This window comes from Cyprinus carpio, chromosome B20, assembly GCF_018340385.1.
Source record: "Cyprinus carpio isolate SPL01 chromosome B20, ASM1834038v1, whole genome shotgun sequence".
Classification (NCBI taxonomy): Eukaryota; Metazoa; Chordata; class Actinopteri; order Cypriniformes; family Cyprinidae; genus Cyprinus; species Cyprinus carpio.
Genome location: NC_056616.1, coordinates 22,897,112 through 22,920,402, shown reverse-complemented (window position 1 = coordinate 22,920,402; position 23,291 = coordinate 22,897,112). Strand labels below are relative to the sequence as shown.

Here is a 23,291-nt window from a genome sequence, read left to right as displayed (position 1 = left end):
AAAAAATTCAAAAGGTAATTGCAACTTTTTTTTCTCACATTTGGGAATTTCAATTTTGCAATTCGGACTGTTCTTCTCAGAATTATGACTAAAGGATTCTTTTTTCTCAGAATTATGAGGGAAAAAAAACTGAATTGTAAAAAAATAAGTCATTATAACCTATATATTCTTTATTCCATAGACGGAAACCGGCTTCCATATGAATGGCACTGCATGGAAGGTTCATTAAAATTCATGTATTAATTTAATGTATTTTCATGTATTAATTTTATTCCACACAAAGTAGAAAAAATTAACTAAATTATTATGTGTGTGTGAGAACTATTAATATATTAATAGACACTTTGGCTTAATATATGTTCAGAAAAGAAACAAGGGTCATCTAAACAGAGCTCACATAAAAACCTTCTTAAACATATCTGTTTGTGCTGTCTCTGCTCGCAGGAAATTCTGGGTGTTTTTCTGTCAGATTCTGTTATAAAGTCAAAACACAGCTGTAGCTGCAGCAGCTATCAGAGAGTGTGAGTGATTTCAGATTCATGACTTCAGATCAGTGTTTCTCATCATTGCCCTGATAAAAGCAATTATTTGGATGGGGAAATGGTCAGACTTTCTGCTGAGGTCGTGTTTGGGTCCTCAGTTTCGTACCTGGCGCAGAGTCCGAGGTCAGAGACGGGGTCCCGTCAGGAGGAGGGCTGTCTCCCACCACGTTGGGGTCATGAGGCACAGATGGGGGAGAGGGGAATGATGGATGCCTGGAAACCGACTCCTGCACCAGTTTCTTTGGGACTAAAAGAGACACATAATTCAGTAATTCACCAAAAATTATACTTCTACTTGAATTACCTTTCTACTCCCTCACACACGCTCTCAATGCATTAGAGATGATCACGAATCGTCCAACACACACAGAAAACAAGACAGTCTTTGTGCTCTATACAGTGAAACAAAAGGAAAACATAGTGGCAATGATCAGGATCCAAGCAGACTGGAAGAAAGGAGAAAATGACCACAAATTGCCAGATTTGAAAAATAAGATCCCTTAGATACTGTGGAGACTACTGAATGTAAACTTCCCTGAATCACAGTTGTGTAGTTTTAAGGCTTTGTTTAAGTTACTGTGATTTTATCATTGGTATTTGATTATATTTGGCACATGTCCTCAGAGTGAGTTTTGTGATGTGTTACTTTCATAAGACAATAATCAATTAGTCATTATGACCGTGTCAGATGTACTGCCAAGCCTGACAAAGAAAACATATTTGCTATCTTCTTGTTAGGAGTGAATCTACAAACAGGACAATTTTAGTGCATATTGCCCTAGGAGTAATAAAAATATCCCTCCTAATAATGAATAAATCATAAAAGAAATAATAAAAGCAGTAAAATAAAATAAAATAAAAATATAAAACAATATAATACGCTTCAGTAAACGCTCACCATGCATATTATAGATAGATTCTATATTATATATGTCACCTGCATTATAACATATTATTATAGAATATAGATAAATACCTAACTTAAAATAAATTGAAAGATATTCATTATTTTGCTGCTTACACCCTTAAATGGACTGCTAATAGCCCTGCAAGAGGTTTGCTCTCTCTCTCTCTCTCTCTCTCTCTCTCTCTCTCTCTCTCTCTCTCTCTCTCACTCACACACACACACACACACATACATAGTTTCAGTAACACACAGCATTTGTTTTAAACTCTCTCTGAATAAACATGGCACCAAATTTAGCAAAACAGATTTCAGTTAAACTCCAGAGAGTCTGGAAACAGCCTGAGGACACACACACACACACATACATTACACACACATCTACTCATGAAAGCTGAAACATTCACCAGTGCCAGTTACTGACGACTGGGTTACACACACACACACACACACACACACACACACACACACACACACACACACACACACACACACACACACACACACACCTCTGAGGGAGGTCAAGTTAAAGACTGACACAATCACTGTGTGTGTGATTGTAAAGCCCCTGGAGCAATTACAGCCCACTGATTGAGGCTAATTGGAGGCACATGTGAGCTTATGTATATTTATATGTATAAGTATATGTGTGTGCCTGTGTGTCTATTTTTATATATGTGTATGTTCATTTTCAACCATTCATTTTCAATTTTGTACAAAATCCTCAAAAACTGAAAGAGAATTTAAAAAAAAGAGAACAACCCATTTAAAGGAAAATGAATCGCAAATCCTGAAATATGAGTCAAGAGTTTCAGAAGAAAATGTGCTTAGATTTGCCAAGATATTAAAGTCTACGATCAAAGTTACAGATCTCAGCAGGATCTCGTTTCTCATCAATTTCTCTCAAGATCAAATATAGTTAAGCATTCATTTTATAGCTCTGTGTCAACTATTGACTCATTTGTGTGTATTTTTATTTTAGACAAATGTGAGGCAACGTTGATGCCTAACTGAGATCTCTGGGGGCTGTTAACACAGAACACATTATTTTCCATTCCAATGCACTACTTTTCAATTGTTATTCCATGAAAACATGCTAGATGTGTATGACTGTTGCAGTGTCTCACACATGAGTGCCACGTTTTTTAAGATGCTGTGTCCCGTTAAAAGAATTGAAACTTTTACATGCAGCGCCACTCATCAGTGTCATTTCCAAAACAGCGGACCAATCAGAAGACTCCAGAGGTGGGGCAAGCGTTGCAGCTTTTATTTACAGTAGCAAGTTGGCATGGCAACTATTTTATTTGACGGCAAATGTGTGTGGTGGATGCATTCTGCCATGTGTTGTGCTTTTTTAAAAACCATTCCTGAGCGCTGTGTCTCACATTTTTAGACACAAAGACACATACTATGTGAACAGCCCCTATAAAAAGTCTTGTGAGCTTTGAAAGAGCAACAGCTGATCTATCAGAGCTAACAAAATCTGTTTGAGCATCTTAGCCAGCACAGCACAGCAACCAGTGGTGTGAGTTTGGAGGCAGGGCTTTCTGTTTTTACAACCAATGGAAGACAAGTGAGTGTTAAGGAAACCTGTCTGAAAACAGTCACTATTTTTGCAATTCTGTTCAGAGACAATAGCTGCACAGAAAAGACACAAAGTGTTTAAACACAAAGAACAGAGAACTGCACAAAAATCAACATGGAAATATTCCTGTCATCAGAGTCAAACTAAACCATTCCAGACCTCAAAACATGTGTGTGTGTGTGTGTTTTCTCTGGTGTAGTATAGCTCTATTATGTCCCGTATGCTGATCTGTGCAGGAAACAGACACACTTAATTCACTGAAGTGTGGCATTCTGGGACAGCTGGAGTCCTTGCTGCTCAAATAAAGACCTACTAATATCTACAGCAATCTGTCTGTGTGTGTGATTCTAATTCAAGTCATCAATGAACAGAACACCAGCCAAACCACACACACACACACACACACACACACACACACACATCCTTTAAACCACAGAAAGTGCTTATCAGATTCAATATCAGTGTGCAAACAAAGTACAAATAATAAAAGTTAATGGAGGTGTGTGTGTGTGTGTGTGTGTGTGTGTGTGTGTGTGTGTGTGTGTGTGTAAATGTGTCTCTCTCAGTGGTTTTTCCTTGTTACACCTGAAACATTGTGGCAACTGCACAACAACGTGTAGGCAACCATCCAAGACAAACCTAGTAACATAATGGTGAGTTTTGCACTTGCAAACACTACTTGTACAAAATTTAATGTAAAATGTAAAAATGTAGTTTGAATGTGAGTGAGTGAGGAAGCACATGCTTTTACACACACACACACACACACACACACACACACACATCTGCTGACCTTTAGAACCATAATGGCATTTCCACGACAGGCGCTGATGAGAGAATGCTGGTCTCATGTCCCACTAAAAGACACAGCCAGCCACCCTTAATGGCCAGTGTGTGTGTGTGTGTTTAGAGAAACACAGTTTGCTTCACTCTTTCATTAGAGCAGCTGTAGGAGGGCTCTCAGGCAGTGTTGTGCTGGTTGTTGTGTAATGGTGTTTAGTCTCAGTCAGCGCTGTGATGTTTATTGTCTTGTACACTATCAAACTCCCTGTGCAGAACAGACACATTCCTGATCCGCTCCTCAAAGCTGAAGCATTTCTGAAGTCGGTTTTGCACAAATACAATAATAGGCTTGCCAACTTTTCCATATTTTCATGACGTTTAGTTTACCAGTAATAATCAGTCCTACACAAAGTTTGCCTAAAACAAACGTGGTGAAAAGGCTTTCTTAAGGAGTTTGATTAATTTCAGTTAAAAAGAAAGGCTTTAAGTTAAAAAGACATTAAAATGGCAATATTACAATATTTATTTTCATACTAACCATCATAATTTATATAGATAGATAGATCCTAATGCACAGTGATGTCAAGTGAACTTCTACAGAAATTTACTCAGTGTTTATGGAGCAGGCAAAACTTTTGCGTGGCGTGTGCCATGTGTGTAGATATAAAGAAGAAAAGAGAGACAGCTGTTATCATTACAGAGCTAATATTAGACCCTCACATGAACACTCTCGCCTCTTTCTCTGTCTCTCAGATGCAATGGAAAGACAGAGAGAGTCTAAGATAAAAAGTCAAGATGAAAGTCATTGTGTAGTGTAATTGACTGCTGTCAGTGTTTGTTGCATATGTAAATGTGTCTTCCTACAGGTAATGAACTCAATGCAAAAGTCATTATTTAACATCAACGCATTTGAGAGAAACCCATTTCCAATGATGCCTCACTGGAAAAGGTAAAAACATACAGCAGGTTTTATGAGCCTTTAAAATAATCCGGCACTAACGCGACACATTCAGACTCACGTTTCACTGTACCGACCCACAGCTTTACCCTCACTCCGTCTGCCAGGAATGCATTCTGGGATTTCCTGAATCTATCCTGATCCCTGTCACAGAAATGCTTCTCTACTGTATGAAACAGACGTGGAAAACCCTGTTTGAGAGCATGCATGTAAATCTGACTGAACACAAACCACAGACTCCAGTCACGCAAACTAAAGCCACTGAGGATTCAACACATGATTAAGATGTAAATGTTGCAACACTGAAGACAAAGGTCTACGAAGACATGCGCCAATCTCATCCCTAAAGTAACTGCACTTTTAGGGTTCTTAACATTAGATAAAAACTGTCCTGGAAACTGTGGCCTTTATCAGTATATTTGTGCTATTTTTCATGCTGTTAATGTACAAAATCATTACATTTCTCATACTGTGTATTATGCTATTTTCATGACTTTTATGTACAAAATGGAAATGGAACACATCCCAAATTTCATGCTATTTTTCATGACTGTTATGTATTAAATCATCACATACTGTATATCATATTTCAAGCTATTTTTCCTGACTTTTACATATAAATTGACATCTCATATTTAATGCTATTATTTATTATGTCTTTTACATATAAAATCTTCACATATCTCAAATGTCATATTTTTCAGAGAGAAGTTTGAGATGTGACGTGATGTTGAGGGAAAAAAAATCACTTATACTACATTTTATACTAATGATTTTATATTTGTTATATTATTAACATTTATTATTATTTATAATAATTTAATAAATAATTTTCATTATATTTATAATTGTGTACATTTGAAAAATAATTTTATAATTGTTATAATAATGACTTCATTTATATTTTATAAGAATTTCTATAATATTTTATTTTGTGTATTCCCACTGAAGCTGTAATTTTGTCAAAAATGTGTTAAAATAATTCATTGTGTGGATTTATGATTCATAAAATGCTAGTTGTGAAATTAACTTTAGCTAGAGTTGCCATTTTATTCAAAAAAATGCTTAAAATGTAATTTCCACCACAAAATGGTATAAACACAATACATCATTTTGAGATGTGGTGGAAATGACATTTGATGGATCAAGAGAAAAATGGCAGGAATTCTCCTGTGACGCACATATAAACACTGCTGGACATGGTTAGTACAAAAATTCAATAAACCAGGCGTAAAAGTGTCCTTTAAAGGAGTTTCTAAAAGTGCACTGCAGGGCCGAATGTGCCCAGAAACACACACACACACACACACACACACACACACACACACACACACATTCATAAATGACAGAACAGTTAAACATCCAAAGAATGTTTTTCTGCACACCATGTAGAAATAGAGCGAGAGAGAAAGAGAAAGTAAGAGAGAGAGAGCGAGAGAGAGAGAGAGAGAGAGAGAGATGGATAGTATTTTCACCTGGACTGAACTCAAAGCCTGGCACGCACGCACGCGTGCACACACACAACGTTGACTCTGTGTTTATGCTGACACAGCGGACAGACCCACACTTACCCAAACACACAGGCCTGTCCCACACACACAGAGCCAGAGAACAGCATGTGAAGATCACGGCAGGACAGCAGATCTACATACGCACAAACTAGTCACACATTAACTGCAGCAAATCACTCAAGATTCTGGACAAAAGCCTGAACCAATCACGCCAGAAAACCGTTCAGCCTCAAATGGCCTCAAATGATGCATACTACACACTCACAGAATTTTTTTTTATAATTAAACCAAAAATCACAAGAGCTCTCCAAACCAGTGAGTGTCATACTGATTGGCTGGTTTTACATCTTAGTTTCAGTAATATGCTATTACATTTTTTGTTCATATTTTGAATTTGTTAAAATTTTGTTTTATTATTTTTATTAGTTTTTTTTTCTTTCAGTTTTAATGTTAATTGTTGTACTTCAGCTTAAACAATTACATTTAGTAATACAGCTAACTGATACAAAATCTGTTTATTTTTATATTTATATTTAATACTTTAAATCACAGCTATTACAAATGTTGTGTTGACAAATATAACTGAATGAGAAATGTTTCCTTGCTAATGAACTGAAAAAATAATATTTCTTATAGAGAATATATATAAGAAATATATCAGTGAAAATGTATTAAAAAAAATTAATAACAGAAATTAGAAACTAATTTTAGTTTCTAATCCTGGATGTGTGGATCCTGGGAGTCAAAAGTCATTGAGTTAAACTAGTTCAAGGCTAAAACAGCAGTGTTCAGAGGAAATTCCTCCAGGAAGTTTTAAACCGTTGTCTTCCGTTCTACAAATAAAATGCTTGAATCTGCAATAAGACACATACAATGTAAAATGAGTATGAGTAAGTTAAGTCATTTATTTATATAGCGCTTTATATGATTGATTGTTTCAAAGCAGCTTTGTTAATGTTAAACATCAATTATGAAACAAAGACAATTTCAGCTGTAAAGAAGACAATAGTGTCATTACTCAGCTCAACTCAGTGTTGATTCAATTCAGTTCAATATTAGCGTCAAAGATGTATCATTAACCAGCATAATTCAGGTTCAGTTTTGCTCTCATCTGAAAGTATCAGGACCGTTAAATCAGTAATATTTAACCCTTTAAACCAAATATTCCAAATATGAGCAGAGAAACTTGACCTGATCTGTCTATCATCTATTTCACTGACTGACTGATTGTTTGGTTGGGCCATTTTTACACTACAACTGGCTTCAGTGGTTCAAAAATAACCTGGCTCCAACAAGTCTAAACTGGTTCGGTCTGGTTTATGAATGTACAGTACCTGCCTGCAGAACAGAAGACTAGTTTACTCCTGAAGTAAATATAACACACACACACATTATCAAGTGATCCTCTGCTTGTGTGTCTTGACTGTATCACAGACGCTTGTAAAATTAAATACAAATGAAACACGTGTGAGCTGAAGGTTATAAAAGCGGATTGATCTCGTAACACGGTTCATATCTGTAAGGGAAGCACAAACTCAAAGCGTCTGTTTACAGTGAGCAGTTTTAATCCCGCTGCGCTCACATTTCGCATGATTAAAAAATAAAGCTGCAAATTCAATCCCTCTGTTTGGTGAAAACCAGTGCCAAACTCTCGCTCTGTCCCGACAAATTAGTGTTAACAGGCACAAGTCTGGCCGATAAATCCACATATGCTGAAATTATTCTCTCTGTGTCTCTAAACAGGCCTTAAAGGCTCCTGAACGCACACACAAACATGCTGTGGATATTAATGGATTCGAGGGCCATTTAAAGCTCAGTGGCACAAAGAGAAACTGAGAACAACTGTTATAGATGATCATAATACAATTCTACAACAACACACAAATACAGACAAACAGTCAGTATAAGAAGATGGACTTAAGTTTTAGGTAACACTTTATTTTAAGGTGTCCTAGTTACACTTGTTACATGTACTTAATATTATAATAACAATTAATTATAATAACATGCAGGTAATCCTAAAACGAAACCTAATCCTAACCCTAACCATAAAGTAAGTACATGTAGTTAATTAATATTACTCATCAAAGTTATATTTTTTTAGCATCATTATGTCTTCAGTGTCGCATGATCCTTCACAAATCATTTCAGTCAAAAAAACAATTAAAACCCTAAAAAGAAGCAGGATGTACATAACTGTATTTATCTCATCACATAACATACAGTTAGTCAAATACAGCAAATGGTTCTTCCTCATAAGAACTCACTGTAAACGCTGTAAATGCACATTTGTTTCCTGGTGGACTGAGATAAACCTGTGCACATGATTCCTGGAAAAGGTCTAAACACAGGCAATCAGAGCTTGGCATTTTGAGAAACTGTAGCCCTTCAGGAGGTCGTTGAACAGCTACGATGGAGTGAAAGCAACAGACCTAAAATAAAACATCTGCTACAACTGCTCAATCTGTCATTCCTTCAGGACACAAAGAGTTAACAGAGCCCGAGGTGTAGAGAGAGAGAGAGAGAGAGAGAGAGAGAGAGAGAGAGAGAGAGAGAGAGAGAGAGAGATGAGGGCATGTTTAAAAGGGGGAAAAACGTGAAGAAAATCAAAAGAAAACAGAAGATCACAAGGAACACAAACACACACACACACAAACACATTGTTTTTTATGGTTTGCAGGGACTCTCCCTAGGTGTAATGGTTTTTATAGTTGCACAAACTGTATTTTCTATTACACTACACCAACCCTAAACATAAACCTACCCCTCACAGGAAACTTTGTGCATTTTTTGATTTTCAAAAAACCTCATTCTATATGATTTATAAGTCTTCTGAATTACAGGAACATTGAAAGTGCCCTCATAAATCACCTTCACATTGTAATACTTACAGTACGTCATACTCATGTTATCATTCACATTTGTGTCCTCATAAACCACACACACACACACACACACAGAATGACTCTTGAAATTGCACAGTGCATGCCAAATGTGTGTGTAGTAAATCTTTAGCTAATCACCTTCTTACTTCATGTATTTTTAACCTGCATGTCAATATTTCCCTGATGATGATTTGTGTGTTTTATATTCCTGATTATTCAAGATATTCAAAATTGCTCCTGGAAGTAAGCTAAATATGACTTATCCTTCTTTAGGCACTTCCTCAAAAGTTTGGAAACATTATTTTGAAAGAAATCTCTTTTGTTCACTAACATTTTTTTGGTTCCTTAGATGAATAGAAAGTTTGTAATTATTTCAAATATATACCTAAAATACATTATAATAATATTATCAACAAAAAAAAATAATACAAAATAAAAAAATTAACAAATTAATAAAAAAAAATAATTTTATAATATATATATATTAGTGTAAGGGTTTGGCTTAGTCATATAACTAGCTTTATACAAAAAATAAAAGTCAAATAAATGTGCATCAAAGTAATGTTTACTAAAGACAAGTAAACTTGTGCGTGTGTCACTGCTATAATGTTTGAACATGTTGCTATGCGGTTGCTAGGTGGCTGTTTACATAAAAGAGTACACAATCATCTCTCACGTCTGTAGTAAGACTAGTACAGGCACCAAAATACAATGGCTTACTTTACAAGGTTTGTTCAAATCACCAACTTCTATAAATAATAGAACTAGTGATGCGTTAGTGAACACGTGAACATTCCAATCCTCTTAAACAGTCACTTTATAAAGACAAATCCTTCACAAATACACACTGTATAAAAATCAGAAGCTCACTTACAAACACATGATGGTAATCAGACTGCTTTCTCTTTCTGTCTGTCCTTCGGTCAGCGTCTACCTGTGCTCACGTGTGTTCAGAGCCGCACACAGACGCTCGAGCCGTGAAGCAAACACACGGCCAAAAAGAGTCTCATGTGACCTCCTGCCTTTCTTTCTCCAGCTCGTGTCTCCTGATTCACGGCTTTCTCTCCGGCGAGAGAGCAGCACTGAGCACCTCCGTGAACATGGACACACACATACACACACAGACGGTCGAGAGGGGCTGGAGTTGCACTGGAGGGGGCGTGTATGTTTGAGTCAGTGTGTGTGAGACAAAGCCAGACAAAAAGAAACAGGAAGTGACATTAGAGATTCATTCAGTGGAGATTGTGGCTTTGGATCTTTGATCTCTCTCCCTCTCTCTCTTTCTCTCTCACTCGCGCTGACTTTACTTTGACTTTAATCCAAAAAGGAAAAACACAGCCAATTAAAGGGTCACGATTAAAGGGACAGTTCACCTAAAAATGAAAAGTCTGTTATCATTAATTCACCCTCATGTCGTTTCAAATCTGTATGACTTTCTTTGCATGCAGAGAACACAAAAGAAAGTCTGAAGAACTCTTTTCCATGCAGTTACAATATATGGTGACAGAAGTGTTTACGGTGTAAAAAGCACTATAAAACGAGAGCAAAAGTGGTCCATTCAATTTGTACACTATATTTCAAGTCATCTGCAGTCGTATGATAGTTTTGAGCAAGAAACAGACCAATATTTAGTTTCTGAACATCAGTTCTAGCTCTTTTTAAAAACTTAATGAGAGAACAGTGTTGTTATTGATAACTAAAAATAAATCCATAAAAAAAGCATGAAAATGTTTTCTTTAATTGAAATATAGCTGAAATGAAATAAAATATAAATATTTGATGCAAAATAATATGTAAACAAAAATGGGAACTGTTGACTTGGCAACTAAATCAAATACAATTAATAATAAGATAATAAAATTATTAAACCTGAAAAAAAAAATGTTAAAAGCTTAATATAAATAAATAAATAAATAAAAATGGTAAGAGCACAAAATAAAATTACTGAGACTTAATCTAACATTAAAATGAGAAGTGAAAATATAAAAATAAAAGCTGATTCAAATTATTAGATACTATAATAGCACAGAAATAATACTAAAATAACACTTACAAAATGTACAAACTTACAAAAAGTACATGAAAATGAGAAATGTTGGCTTGGCAATTATCTGGAATAAAATAAGTTAAAGTTTAAGTACTAAAATCATCAAAAATTAAATAGAAATAAATTAAAGCTATATAGAAATATGAAGAAAAAAACTAATAAAATGACAAAAGCACATTACAAAATTGTTAAAACTTAAATTAAAATAAAAACAAAAACAAACCCATTCAAAATTTCAAATAATATAATAGTAAATGTGAGAGAAGCATTTGTGAACAAATTCTTTTGAGTGATGATTCAGTTGATTTGGTTCACAAGTGAGTTGAATGGACTTAACGATGCTTTAACGAATCAGACTGAATCATTCGATGAGTTCATCTGACTGAATGATCAGCAGCTCACGGAAGGGGAGGATTGTATGAATAACAACTTAAACTTCAGTTTGTTCACTATAAGAAGACATTGCACATCTTCAGAAGACCTGAAATACTCATATGGACAACTTTTGTGACCATATTTGCAAAAGCGACCAATGGATTCTCCAGACTTTCTTCATCTCATCTTCTTCATGATGGACCAGCTTTAAAGCAGTAAAGTGTGTGTAAAAAGCTTCTAAATGACATCATGAACAGTTCAGCCCCAAGAAAAACAATCAGGAGGCCAAAAACGGCCACATGAGAGCCGATCAGCACGCAAACATTCACACAATCCTCCTGTGTGGCGTTTGACACGCTCAGTGCTGGACCGAAGCCTGCAGGCTTCCTATTGGCTCATCCACAGCTATGCAGATGATCTCTGACCTCAACCGCACCCTCACTGACCCACTGGACGACCGGCACTTCACATGTGCTGCCCTCACACTGCCGATATCCCAGCATGCCATGCTCTCTCTCAGTGAATAAATCACTGTAGCTCTTCCAAGTATCTTGTAACTTCCAAACTACCAACACAGAGAGTGAGGACTGAACTGAGCATGTGCAAACAGAGCTGGCATCGTAAAGGATCGTAAAGCCAATCAAATGAACTGCCTTTTAAGGGCAATGGTATGCTGCAATAGACCAAAACACCTCGGCTCGCTCTCTCAGGTCACATGATCCGACCCATTTCTGTTCATTTCTCCTGAGCTGAACGCTGTCAGTGGTTTTGAAGACATTAGTCATGCTCATTAAACTCAAATTCTCTGTCAGTCACACTGATGGAGCCTCGAATATGAACCTCATAACCTCAAATCCATCCACATTTCATCACAATCATCACATTTCTTGGTTTTCATTTAGCTTTCAGTTAGCTTAACGCAGTACACGTAGCAAGAAAGCAAAGAAAACAGAACAGAAAAAGAAAAGAGCAAGCTAGTAAATAAATCCTAAATATATAAGTGAATAAATGCATAAATAATATTTATAAGTGATTTATAAATAATATTTTTATTATAAATAATATCTATAAATGATAAAATACATTTTTAAAAGTAGAGGAAAAAATGCATGCATTAATTACTTAATTAATCATAATATATAAAATATATAAATGAATAAATAAATGCAAATATTTATATACATAATATATACATTTTTTATAATAATTTATAAATATTATTAATTTACTAGAAATTAAACAGTAAACAGGTCAAAAACTTATTCTTAATACAACTCTTTCTTTAATAAAAAATAAAGAATTCTATATTATTTAAATTAATATTTATATTTATTTTATAATATGTATTTATTCTATTGACATTTATTTATTTATATATACATAAGTAAATGCATACAATAAACAATTTTAATATGTAAAACAAATTTTAATAAATTAATGTATATTTATCTTATAATATAATAATTCATACAAATTTCTAACAAAATTTTTTAATAATCAATAAATAAAATGTATAATAAAAGCTTTGTGTTTTGTAATGATTTAATGGCTAAAATGACAGAAATACACTAAAAATTGTTTATTCATATATTAATTATTATAAAGAAATATAATGAATAAATATTTTAAAAATAAATAATTTTTTTATTTTTATTTAGCTTGGACTCCTCGAGGGAGGCTTGGTGTTTCATCAGATTTCTGGGACAGTACAAGGAAAGTTTCTGTCGGGCCTGACTGACATTAAATCATCTAGAAAACCTGCATTCAATCTTACAAAAAACAAACCACATTCATCTGATTTGAAGCACAAAAACACGCAAACTCAGACGCACAGGAAGCCGAGAAACTTGTTTTTATCTCACTGCAGCATCCTAACCACCGAAAAACTAGATTCTATGATTAGATGTTCGATCACTCTCACGTGAACATGTGAGTCTGAAATCACAGCCCAGCTGATATCTGCTCTTAAACCAACACACCGCACTCTGTCTGTTTTCACAACCAAACCACACGCTTCCCAAACACGATAACCATGATTGCAGTAATAACAATTTACAGAAACACGACTCTTTATAGTCTGCGACATGTATTTGGACAGACAGATGAATGGTTCAGATGTCTGCTCTGGAACCTGAAACCACACAGTATGACTGCAATGATCATACTTACACACTTAGTGAGGGTTAGTGATCTATGATTTAATACAGAGTTTTGAACTGGTTTCTAATAATTAACGCACACACAAGAGAAATCATGGATAGTGCAGCTGTAAAGTGATCACTGCCCTCTAGTGTTCAGACACAATGTCTCACAGCTCTGTAGAGTTATTCACGTGCTTTTCTGTAATTACATAAACTCATATTCAAGAAACACATAAAAAAAAAACTGATAAAAATATAGCATATAGAAAACAACTTAAAAAAAATATAAAAAAAAAACAATAAAATGCAACATTTAGCTGCATTTTAATATTTTTCCCTCTTACATTTTAATGCATTGAAATTCAAATTGTGACATGACTGAAGTTTTCATTATTTAGTGCAAAATATTAAAGGCTGTCAGATATTTCTCATTTGGGAGAAATTTGACAGAAAACATAATAATCTCTTTCTTAATATTAATAATCTCTTTCTAAATATTAATGACAATATGACACCAAATCATTGAAAATGTTAATAACAGTCGGTATATACTCCAGTTTACAATGTTTTCTGTTATTTTAGCCATAAAATAAATTATTAAAAGCAAAACAACAAAAACTTTATGATATAATACAGTTTAAATATGTTTTGATCTAACTAAAATTATTTTATTTATTTATTTATTTAAAGACATGAGTAAACAATACATTCAGTGTTTCCTGTTATTTAACCATAAAATAAATCATTAACAGCAACAAGTCTTTTTTATACATTTTTAAATATTGTTTGTTTTAATTAAAATATATAGAATTGTAAATTTTTTAATTGTAATCAATATTTATTTTATAATATATTATTATATCTATTTCCTGTTTTATTTATTAATTTAGCTATTAGTAAACAATACTTTCAGTATATTTCTGTTTTTGTAGTCATAAAATGAATCTTTAGAAGCAACACATGAAAAGCCTTATTATTATCCAATTTTAAATATTTTTGTTGTAATACATTTTGTTTCTATTAATAAACAACATGAACATTATTTTATCCATAAATAATTAAAAGCAACACATGAAAAGATATATATATATATATATATTAGATAAAAAAAAAAAAATAAAATACACATTAATCATACTTTATAAATTAATTCATATTTTTGTAATTCATAAAAATACAATTTTTATATTATACATTTTAAACTTATATATTATCAATTTTAAGTATTTTTGTTCTAATGCCAAATAAATTAAGCAAACAAAAATATCTCCATCACTTTATAATAAACACCTTTATATTTTGATTTCATTTATGAGTGCTCAGACATGGTTTGAGTGACACAGAGTGAGCCGTTGCTCAGTGTAGTGTAGTCACTGAAGGGAGTGGAGGTGTGTAACTCACCGCAGGTGTGTATGACGCTGAGGTATTTTCGGGTGCCGTGGTAACAGGGGTCGCCAAACTCTTGTGTCGAGGCACGGACCACACAGGAGCGTTTCCCCTGGCAACGTGATGTCATCACCTGCAAAGCCACATCTGACGAGCAGTCTGGAATCACACGACACGTCAGGTGAGATCTCAGCACGTGCACACACACACACACACACACACACACACACACACACACAATATAGACTTCTACTGACTTCTAATGACTGAATAACTTCACTTAGATATCATTGCTCCAAATGAGGATGTTCCTGAATGTTATCAACTGGAGAATTTGTCATTTCAAGACACAATGTTGCCAGCAAATTCTGGTTCAAGTATGAATCAGTGTTATTTTAGTACGTAGTTGAAAAGTCTGAATTATTGGTTCTGAAAATATAACTAAATTTTATGTAAAAAAAAAAAAAAAGTAAAATATATATGTAAAAATATGTAAAACAAATTAGTATAATTGAAATACTATTATAGTTATTATAGTGTGAATTGTTATTTTTCTCTTTTGAATTTCATCTAAATTTTTCTTTAAGTTTCAGTAATTGTCATTTTATCAGGTTTTTAATTTTTTATTTCAGTTTTAATTATAGCTATTTTAGTACATCACGTTAAACTGTGTAGTTGTCGCTAACTACAACTAAAACTTTAGCTAAAACTAAGCAAAATCAATGAAATCATGCATTGAAAAAAAATTACATATTTATATTAGATGACAAAAACTTAAGCATATAGAAAATTACAAATGAAAAACTGAAATTAACAGAAAAACTACAAATAACTAAAAAAAAAATAACTAGTGAAAATAACAAATTAGAACTATTTTGAAATACTTAAAAAAATAATAAAATGACAAGAGCACATCACAAAATTTAAAAAAAAAAGTTAGTATCACTGAATATATTATTATACTTTTACTAATATGGCTATTACTATTTTTCAATTTCATTTGAAATTTTCTTTAAGTTTTAGTACTTTTGCTGTGTTTGTCATTTATTGTGTTTTTTAAATATGTGTATACAGTTTTTAATTTTCATTTTAAGTTTTAGTTACATTAGGTACATTAGTTACATTTAGGTACATTAAAGTAAAACTGTGCGTTAAAGTAAAACTTGGCAACTAGCTGAAATAAAATAAATTTTTCATTTTCATTTTTTTTTTCAGTTAAAGTCTATTTTGGTCAGTAGTCATTTTATTTCTTTTTTTTTTTAGCTTTAGTTTACTATAATAATAACCCTTTGTATGAACGAGTCTACAGTCACAGCTCTGAAGAAATAAAATGTTTCCCTAAATGGTTTGAACTCTCTGAACATGTTTTACTTTCACAAACACAGAACAATGAAGCCACACACAAATGAACATCAAACAGATCCTGCACTCTGCAGACAGACCATACAAGATGTGTGTGTGTGTGTGTTCATGTTTGGGCTTGTCGTCCATACATCATTGTGTCTCTAACACTTGATTTCATGGATTCTGAGGGGAAAAAGATGAAATGCAGCTGCCGCTAAGAACAGCAGATGGCAAAATGATCACATAAACACACACAGAGCATGTTCTCTTAAAACATACTTTACTTTAAAAAAAGCTACTTCAAAAAGTACTTCAAATCTTTAATATGTTGCTATTTCAGTGCTGCTTTTCTCCTGATTTTGAGAAGTTTGAAGCCGCTGTAGCCTGACAATCTGCTGGTGTGATGTGATTCTCAAAAGCATTCGCTGTGTCTTGTTCACACCACTTCATTTCCCACTGGACTAATCATGCTTTTATTTCAGGAAATTGCACAAAATCAGCCAAAATAGATTAGAGCTGGCAGGATGGAGAAGGTGTGTAATATGAATCAGGCGGTCAGTGAAGGGACGTCCGAGGATAAGAGTAACAGACTGCAAGATAAGATGTTCACCAAAAAGTGGAAAATATCCTGAACAATATTGCTGTTCCTTTAACTGGTGTTGTCATTGTTAACTAGAACTACACTGTAATAAAAAAATGTGTTTGCTGGAATTTTACCGTAAAAAATACCGTAGCAACATTTTAGGTTTTATGGTTTTAACTTAAATTTTCAGTTAAATACCATAATTTCATTAACTAATATAATGTTAATATACCAACCTATTGAAGTCATTCACACAGACACTAAACACCATCATGGTAAGACTCATTAAACCAATATAATGCAATAAACATTCATTTTACAACATCAGGTGTAACATACAACCCTAACATACAAGACTGATAAGACAAAACTAAGAAGAAACAGTTATTTAAAAAAAAAAAAAAACATCAAATTTGAAATGTATCACAGGGAATTCTGGGAATGTCAATTTACGGTTATTCACTGTAAATTATACAGTCTTCTTCACTTCAAAAAAATTACATGTAATGTCCAATACAGTTTTTCACTATACAGTATAGTAGTGGAATTTACTGTTAACCATTTAACAGGTTTTCACTGTAGAATTTTTACAGTCTTTTACTGTCACATTCACAGTAATTTTTTACAGTGTATTAAAAACATTTTTGTTCTTTGAAAGAAAATAAATATAAATATTTGATGAAAAACTAAAAATTAAAATATAAGACAATATATATGATCATAAAAGAAGAAAAAGAAAATATAAGAAAATTAGAAATTGTTGTCTTGCCAATGAACTGACCTAAGTTTAAAGTGCTAAAACTACTAACTGAATAAACTAAAACTAAGACTCAGATAAAACTATTGTTTTTAACTGTAAAACAAAATTACTCAAAATTAAGATAAAATTAATTAAAACTAAAATGAAGGACTTCTAGTGTTCAATAAATTCCTGAATATATATTTATGATAGTTTATTTAAGCTTTCTGGATCACTTGGAATAACATACATACATATTTTAAACATATAAGGTTAAATTCAATTATTATAATGTAATGTAATATATATTTGTACAGTCTGGTCACAATTAAATTTGTTCTAATTTTTTATTTTTTAAATAAATTATAATTAAAATAAACTATAAACATTTAATGATAAAATGTAGATTTTCTAGGTGTAATCTGTGCTCATAAACACAATACCATACAAAGAGAACAGTCACACAAAATAATGAGAAAGGTCAAAGTTCATCACCTACAGCCCCTCATTGGTAAAAATACATCTGTCCACTAGTTAGTGGTTAATAAAGAGAGTCTGAATGGGTTAGAATTAGACCAGAACCAGTGAGAGAAACGCAGAAGTGACACAGAACACCCACAGAGAGAGAGAGAGAGAGACGGCACATTTACAGATCCATTAACACGAAGCATGAGTTCAGCTCGAAGCATCAGTCAGTGAAGATCTGAGGAGCGGAGACACGTCGTCACCTCACGACTAATGGCTTGAACAAATGTCAGAGGTCAAAGGTCACGGAGTCGTGTTAGTGAACAGAGATCTGATTTATGAACAGCATAACCTGTCAATGCTGTCAAAGTTAAAGCTGAAGAATGTATTTACTGGGCTGCTGGGATACATCAGACCCAGACCTACAGTAACAGTTCTTCTGACACTGCACTGCAGATCTAGTTCTGGTGAGAGAAGACCCCGGGGTCACTTTCAGTCCTCCATCACGGACAAATCTGAGTTCACAGCTCTGGATGGGGTTAATATGAGGCGTGGGAACTGTACAGAAAAACTTCAAATAAACTCAACTCTTTTCAACTTCTGCGAGGTGTTAGAGCAAATTAATACTTTCATTAAGCATTAAACTGATCAAAAGTCACAGTAAAGACACTTATAATGTTATAAAATATTTTTATTTCAAATAAACGCTGTTCTTTTGAACTTTCTATTCATTGAAGAATCCTGTTTCCACAAAAATATGAAGCTGCACAACTGTTTTCAACATTGATAATAATGAGAAAAGTTTCTTGAGCAGCAAATCGTCATATTAGAATGATTTCTGAAGATAATGTGACACTGAAGACTGGAGTAATGATGCTGAAAATTCAGCTTTGATCACAGACATAAATTACATTTTAAAACACATTAAAATAGGTAACAGTTATTTTAAATTGTAATAATATTTCACAATTTTACTGCATTTTAGATCAAATAAATGCAGCCTTGGTGAGCAGAAAAGGCTTCTTTCAAAAACATTTTAAAAATCTTACCGACCCCAAACTTTTTAACAGTATTTTATATATAGTGTTAAGATATTTAATTCATAGCATAATGAGAAAAATGATTGTCATTGATTACTATTCTATATTTATAGTTGAAAATTCTGAAGAAAAAAAATGAATTTAAGTGATTAAAATTAAGGACTGAAACATTTGAAAAATATGTGGAAAATTATGAAAAAAAGAGAAATACAGTATTGTGTAGTATAATGCACAATAATAACAAATATACTGTGATTTTTTTTTTTTCTTAAAATTGATAATAAAAAAGTCTTATTGCGTACATTGTTCTAAATATAAAAATTAATCTGGAAGTAATTCTAGAGAAAATGCAACAAAGATGTAACAACGGCTGTGTGGATGATGAAAGAAATTATCAATATTATCGTAGCTCATGTTTCATATTCCAATCAAATTCTGATGTATAACAAAAAATCAGTTCCGGCTGAATATTCTGTTTCACTCAAATCAAATCAAATTTTGAAGTCTATCAGTCTGTAAGTTCTGACTGATTTAGTTTTAATGGCTTTAATGACCTTTAACTCTCACAGATGGAGGTTCTTGAGCAGCTTGTGGTGAAACGCTCTCAGTGTTCACCTGACAGGACGTCCAGAGAGAAAAACAGACCCCATTAACCCCGTCACTGAGTCCAGTGTCAGAGTGATTAGTCAAGCGCTGCTTAAGAGGCTGGTGTTTTCTCTCGCCACACACACACACACACACACACACAAATGCACAAAAAGCTCTTATCTATTGCTGCATTTTGCCAAGCAAAGACAAAAGGAAAAAAAAACAACCAGACTTGATACTGTATATGATGGTGAATGTCATAATAACGCTTTACCTATAATATAATATAACTTCACTTATAATAACAGCCTTACCTATGATTAAAAGTAGTTTTGTGCCTAATTCACTGTACTTCAACAAATCAATCTGTCTCTGCACACTGAAGGTGAAAATGTCTCAGACGACACAATAACAGCCAATCAGAACATACAACCTGTCACTAAATGATGTAAATGCAGGTCTTAACCTCATTATCTTCCAACAAAACACATATACCGTAACACACCCACAAAAACAACACTAACCACATCACAAACACTGAAGAAAAGAGTCGACCTGGAGCCAAATGTGTCCACCTCAGCTGTGTGGGTGTGCAGTGAGTTATGAACACGAACACACACACACACACACACACACACACACACACACACACACACACACACACACACACAAACAGAGCCTCAAGGAGTGTAAGAGGAGATGAGATTAGCTGCTACTCATCTCAAGACAAAAAAAGAGTGATGTTCTGACCGAATTTCCTCCCACACATCCCAGAAGTTTTCTTGAATTCAGGCATGTTCCTGGTGAATCAGAACCCCTCAGATACACACACCCATGCCACAAACAGCACGGCTTTCAGCTTTGATGCTGGACATATTCCACACACACACACACACACACACACACACACACTACAACACTGAGATACAAACAGAAATATGCAGAAACAGGAGAAACGAAGCAGTGAAACAAAACACCTGACATGACATTATGTCATTCACATTTAGACAGGTGCTGTAGAATCTGTGTTTCTGTGTGTGTGTGTCTGTGTGTGTGTGTGTGTGTGTTGAAGACACTTGGGTAACTGCATAAGAGTTTGTTAATAAAAGGTTGTTTCTTAATCCAAACAGGCTGACATCAAACGCTTTACATTAAAAAATATAAAACATCTTGCCAAATGATCAACTTCAATTTTTCAACAAAAAAAATACATGTATAAATATATTTATAGATATAGATATAGATAGATATTTACAGCTGAAGTCAAATGTTCACATACACCTTGCAGAATCTGCAAAATGTTAATTATTTTACCAAAATAAGAGGGATCATACAAAATGCATGTTATCGTTTATTTAGTACTGACCTTAAGATATTTCTCTTAAAAGATGCTAACATATAGTCCACAATAAAAAATAATAGTTGAATTTATAAAAAATGACCCCGTTCAAAAGTTTACATCCCCTTGATTCTTAATACTGTATTGTTACCTGGATGATCCACAGCTGTTTTTTTTTTTTTTTTTTTTTTTTTGTTAAGTGATAGTTGTTCATGAGTCCCTTGTTTGTCCTGAACAGTTAAACTGCCTGCTGTTCTTCAGAAAAATCCTTCAGCTCCCACAAATTCTTTGGTTTTCCAGCATTTTTTTGTGCATTTGGACCATTTCCAACACTGAGGACAACTGAGGGACTCATATGCAACTATTACAGAAGGTTCAAAAACTCACTGATGCTGCAGAGGGAAAAACCATGCATTAAGAGCCAGGGGGAGAAAAACTCGTGAACATAATGAAGATGTGTAAATTTTTCTTATTTTGCCTAAATATCATATTTTTTCATTTTGTACTGCCAGAAGCTGAAGAAAATGTTTCCCAGAAGACAAAATAAGATTAATTTACCCTGATCTTCAAATTCAAAAAGTTTTCACACCTAGGCTCTTAATGCATCGTTTTTCCTTTTGGAGCATCAGTGAGCATTTGAACCTTTTTGTAATTTAAATACATATGAATTTTAATACATATTTTTAATACATAATACTACTTATATTTATGTATTTAATAATTCATTTATATTATATCACTTATATATAACTGCTTGATATGTTAGATTTACCAATTCTGAAATGTAAATAATATAATACAAATAAATAAATAGAAATAAGTACACGCATGCATTTATTTTTATTACATATTCAAATTTCTGACTCTTGAAAACAGCACAAAATCCAGTCAGATTGGAGCTGTTGATCAGATTTAGTCATATAACGATTGCCATCTTTATGTAACCTTCATTAGAAAGTCAATAAACAGTCCATGAGCAGTTTGAAACTGGAACTAGACTAAACCCAAATCCAACAGGGATTTTCCACAATGATAGAGCGGATAGAGATTGAGAGTTTGCAAAAAAGACAGTGTAAAGTATTGATAGTATAAAGTAGCATAATTATCATTGTTTTACAGCTGAACCTGGTGAAGTCTGAGTTCTTACCGACAGACGGTGCTCTCCGGTGGTGTGGAGGACACTCCAGCGTTCCCTGCTGTGTGCGGCCAAACATGGCAGAATAAACCGCGATTTGCATCCCTGTCTTGCAGCCCAACCGCAAGCGCTCGCCTTCACACACCACTTTACTCTTATACTCACCTACAGAGAGAAAACACACAGTCATAACAAAACACTATTCATGACTCGTTTTACTTTTATTATACATTAAATAAACAGTTCATTTAAATTGTAAAAATATTTCACAAAATTATTGTTTTAATAAAAAAAAAATTACTGCATTTTTTTTTATCAAATACACTAAAAAAGTTATTATTTGATCACTGTTTTTACTGTATTTGTAATCAAATAAATGCATTCTTGGCAACCATAATTTGATGCATTTATATGCGAAACAGCTTATAACGAAAAATACATAGGGCTGGACCTATTATTATAATAAGCTAAACATTACCTGAAATAAAATCTTTAAAATAAAACTTACATTTATTTTATTTCAGCAAGTTGTCAAAGTAACATTTCTCATTTTTATTAACTTTATTTTGGCTTTTAAAAAATGAATAAAATGACAAAAGCACAAAACAAAATGAAAACAATTTAATACAAAAAAGCTTAATAGAAATATTAAAAAACAATATCTTAAAAAATTACTAAAATGTAAAATTGAAAGTAAAAAAGAAATATAAAATAAAACTATACAAAAAAACAATAACTAATAAAATAAACTAAAACTGAAAAAAACTATATAGTCATATAAAAAACAACAACCACAATTAATAAAAATGAAAAAAGCACACAACAAAATTACTAAAATTAAACTGAAAATGGGAAACCATTCAAACTGTCTTTTAAAAAAACATATTAGTATTTCAGTGATGCTAAATCAACGCTGGGCAGACCTTCTTATCCATTTTATC

General features: G+C 33.3%; 1 protein-coding gene across 3 annotated transcripts in view; it reads right to left on the bottom strand.

The window, feature by feature from the left end:
• The window catches only part of LOC109113678 (protein eva-1 homolog A), a 43,805-nt gene that overhangs the window by 5,578 nt on the left and 14,936 nt on the right, over window positions 1-23,291 (bottom strand). For 2 of the 3 annotated variants that reach the window (XR_006157449.1, XM_042746327.1), the window contains exons 4-6: window positions 22,363-22,515; window positions 15,133-15,276; window positions 649-789 (exon numbers count right to left, since the gene is read on the bottom strand). Coding sequence is in view for 1 of the 3 variants with exons in the window: in XM_042746327.1 (XP_042602261.1) it covers window positions 649-789; window positions 15,133-15,276; window positions 22,363-22,515 (438 nt within the window). In the remaining 2 variants the exon portion in view is untranslated. Of the gene's footprint in view, window positions 1-648; window positions 790-10,042; window positions 10,558-15,132; window positions 15,277-22,362; window positions 22,516-23,291 lie in introns of those variants that run through there. The other variant, XM_019126494.2, reaches the window with a different exon arrangement.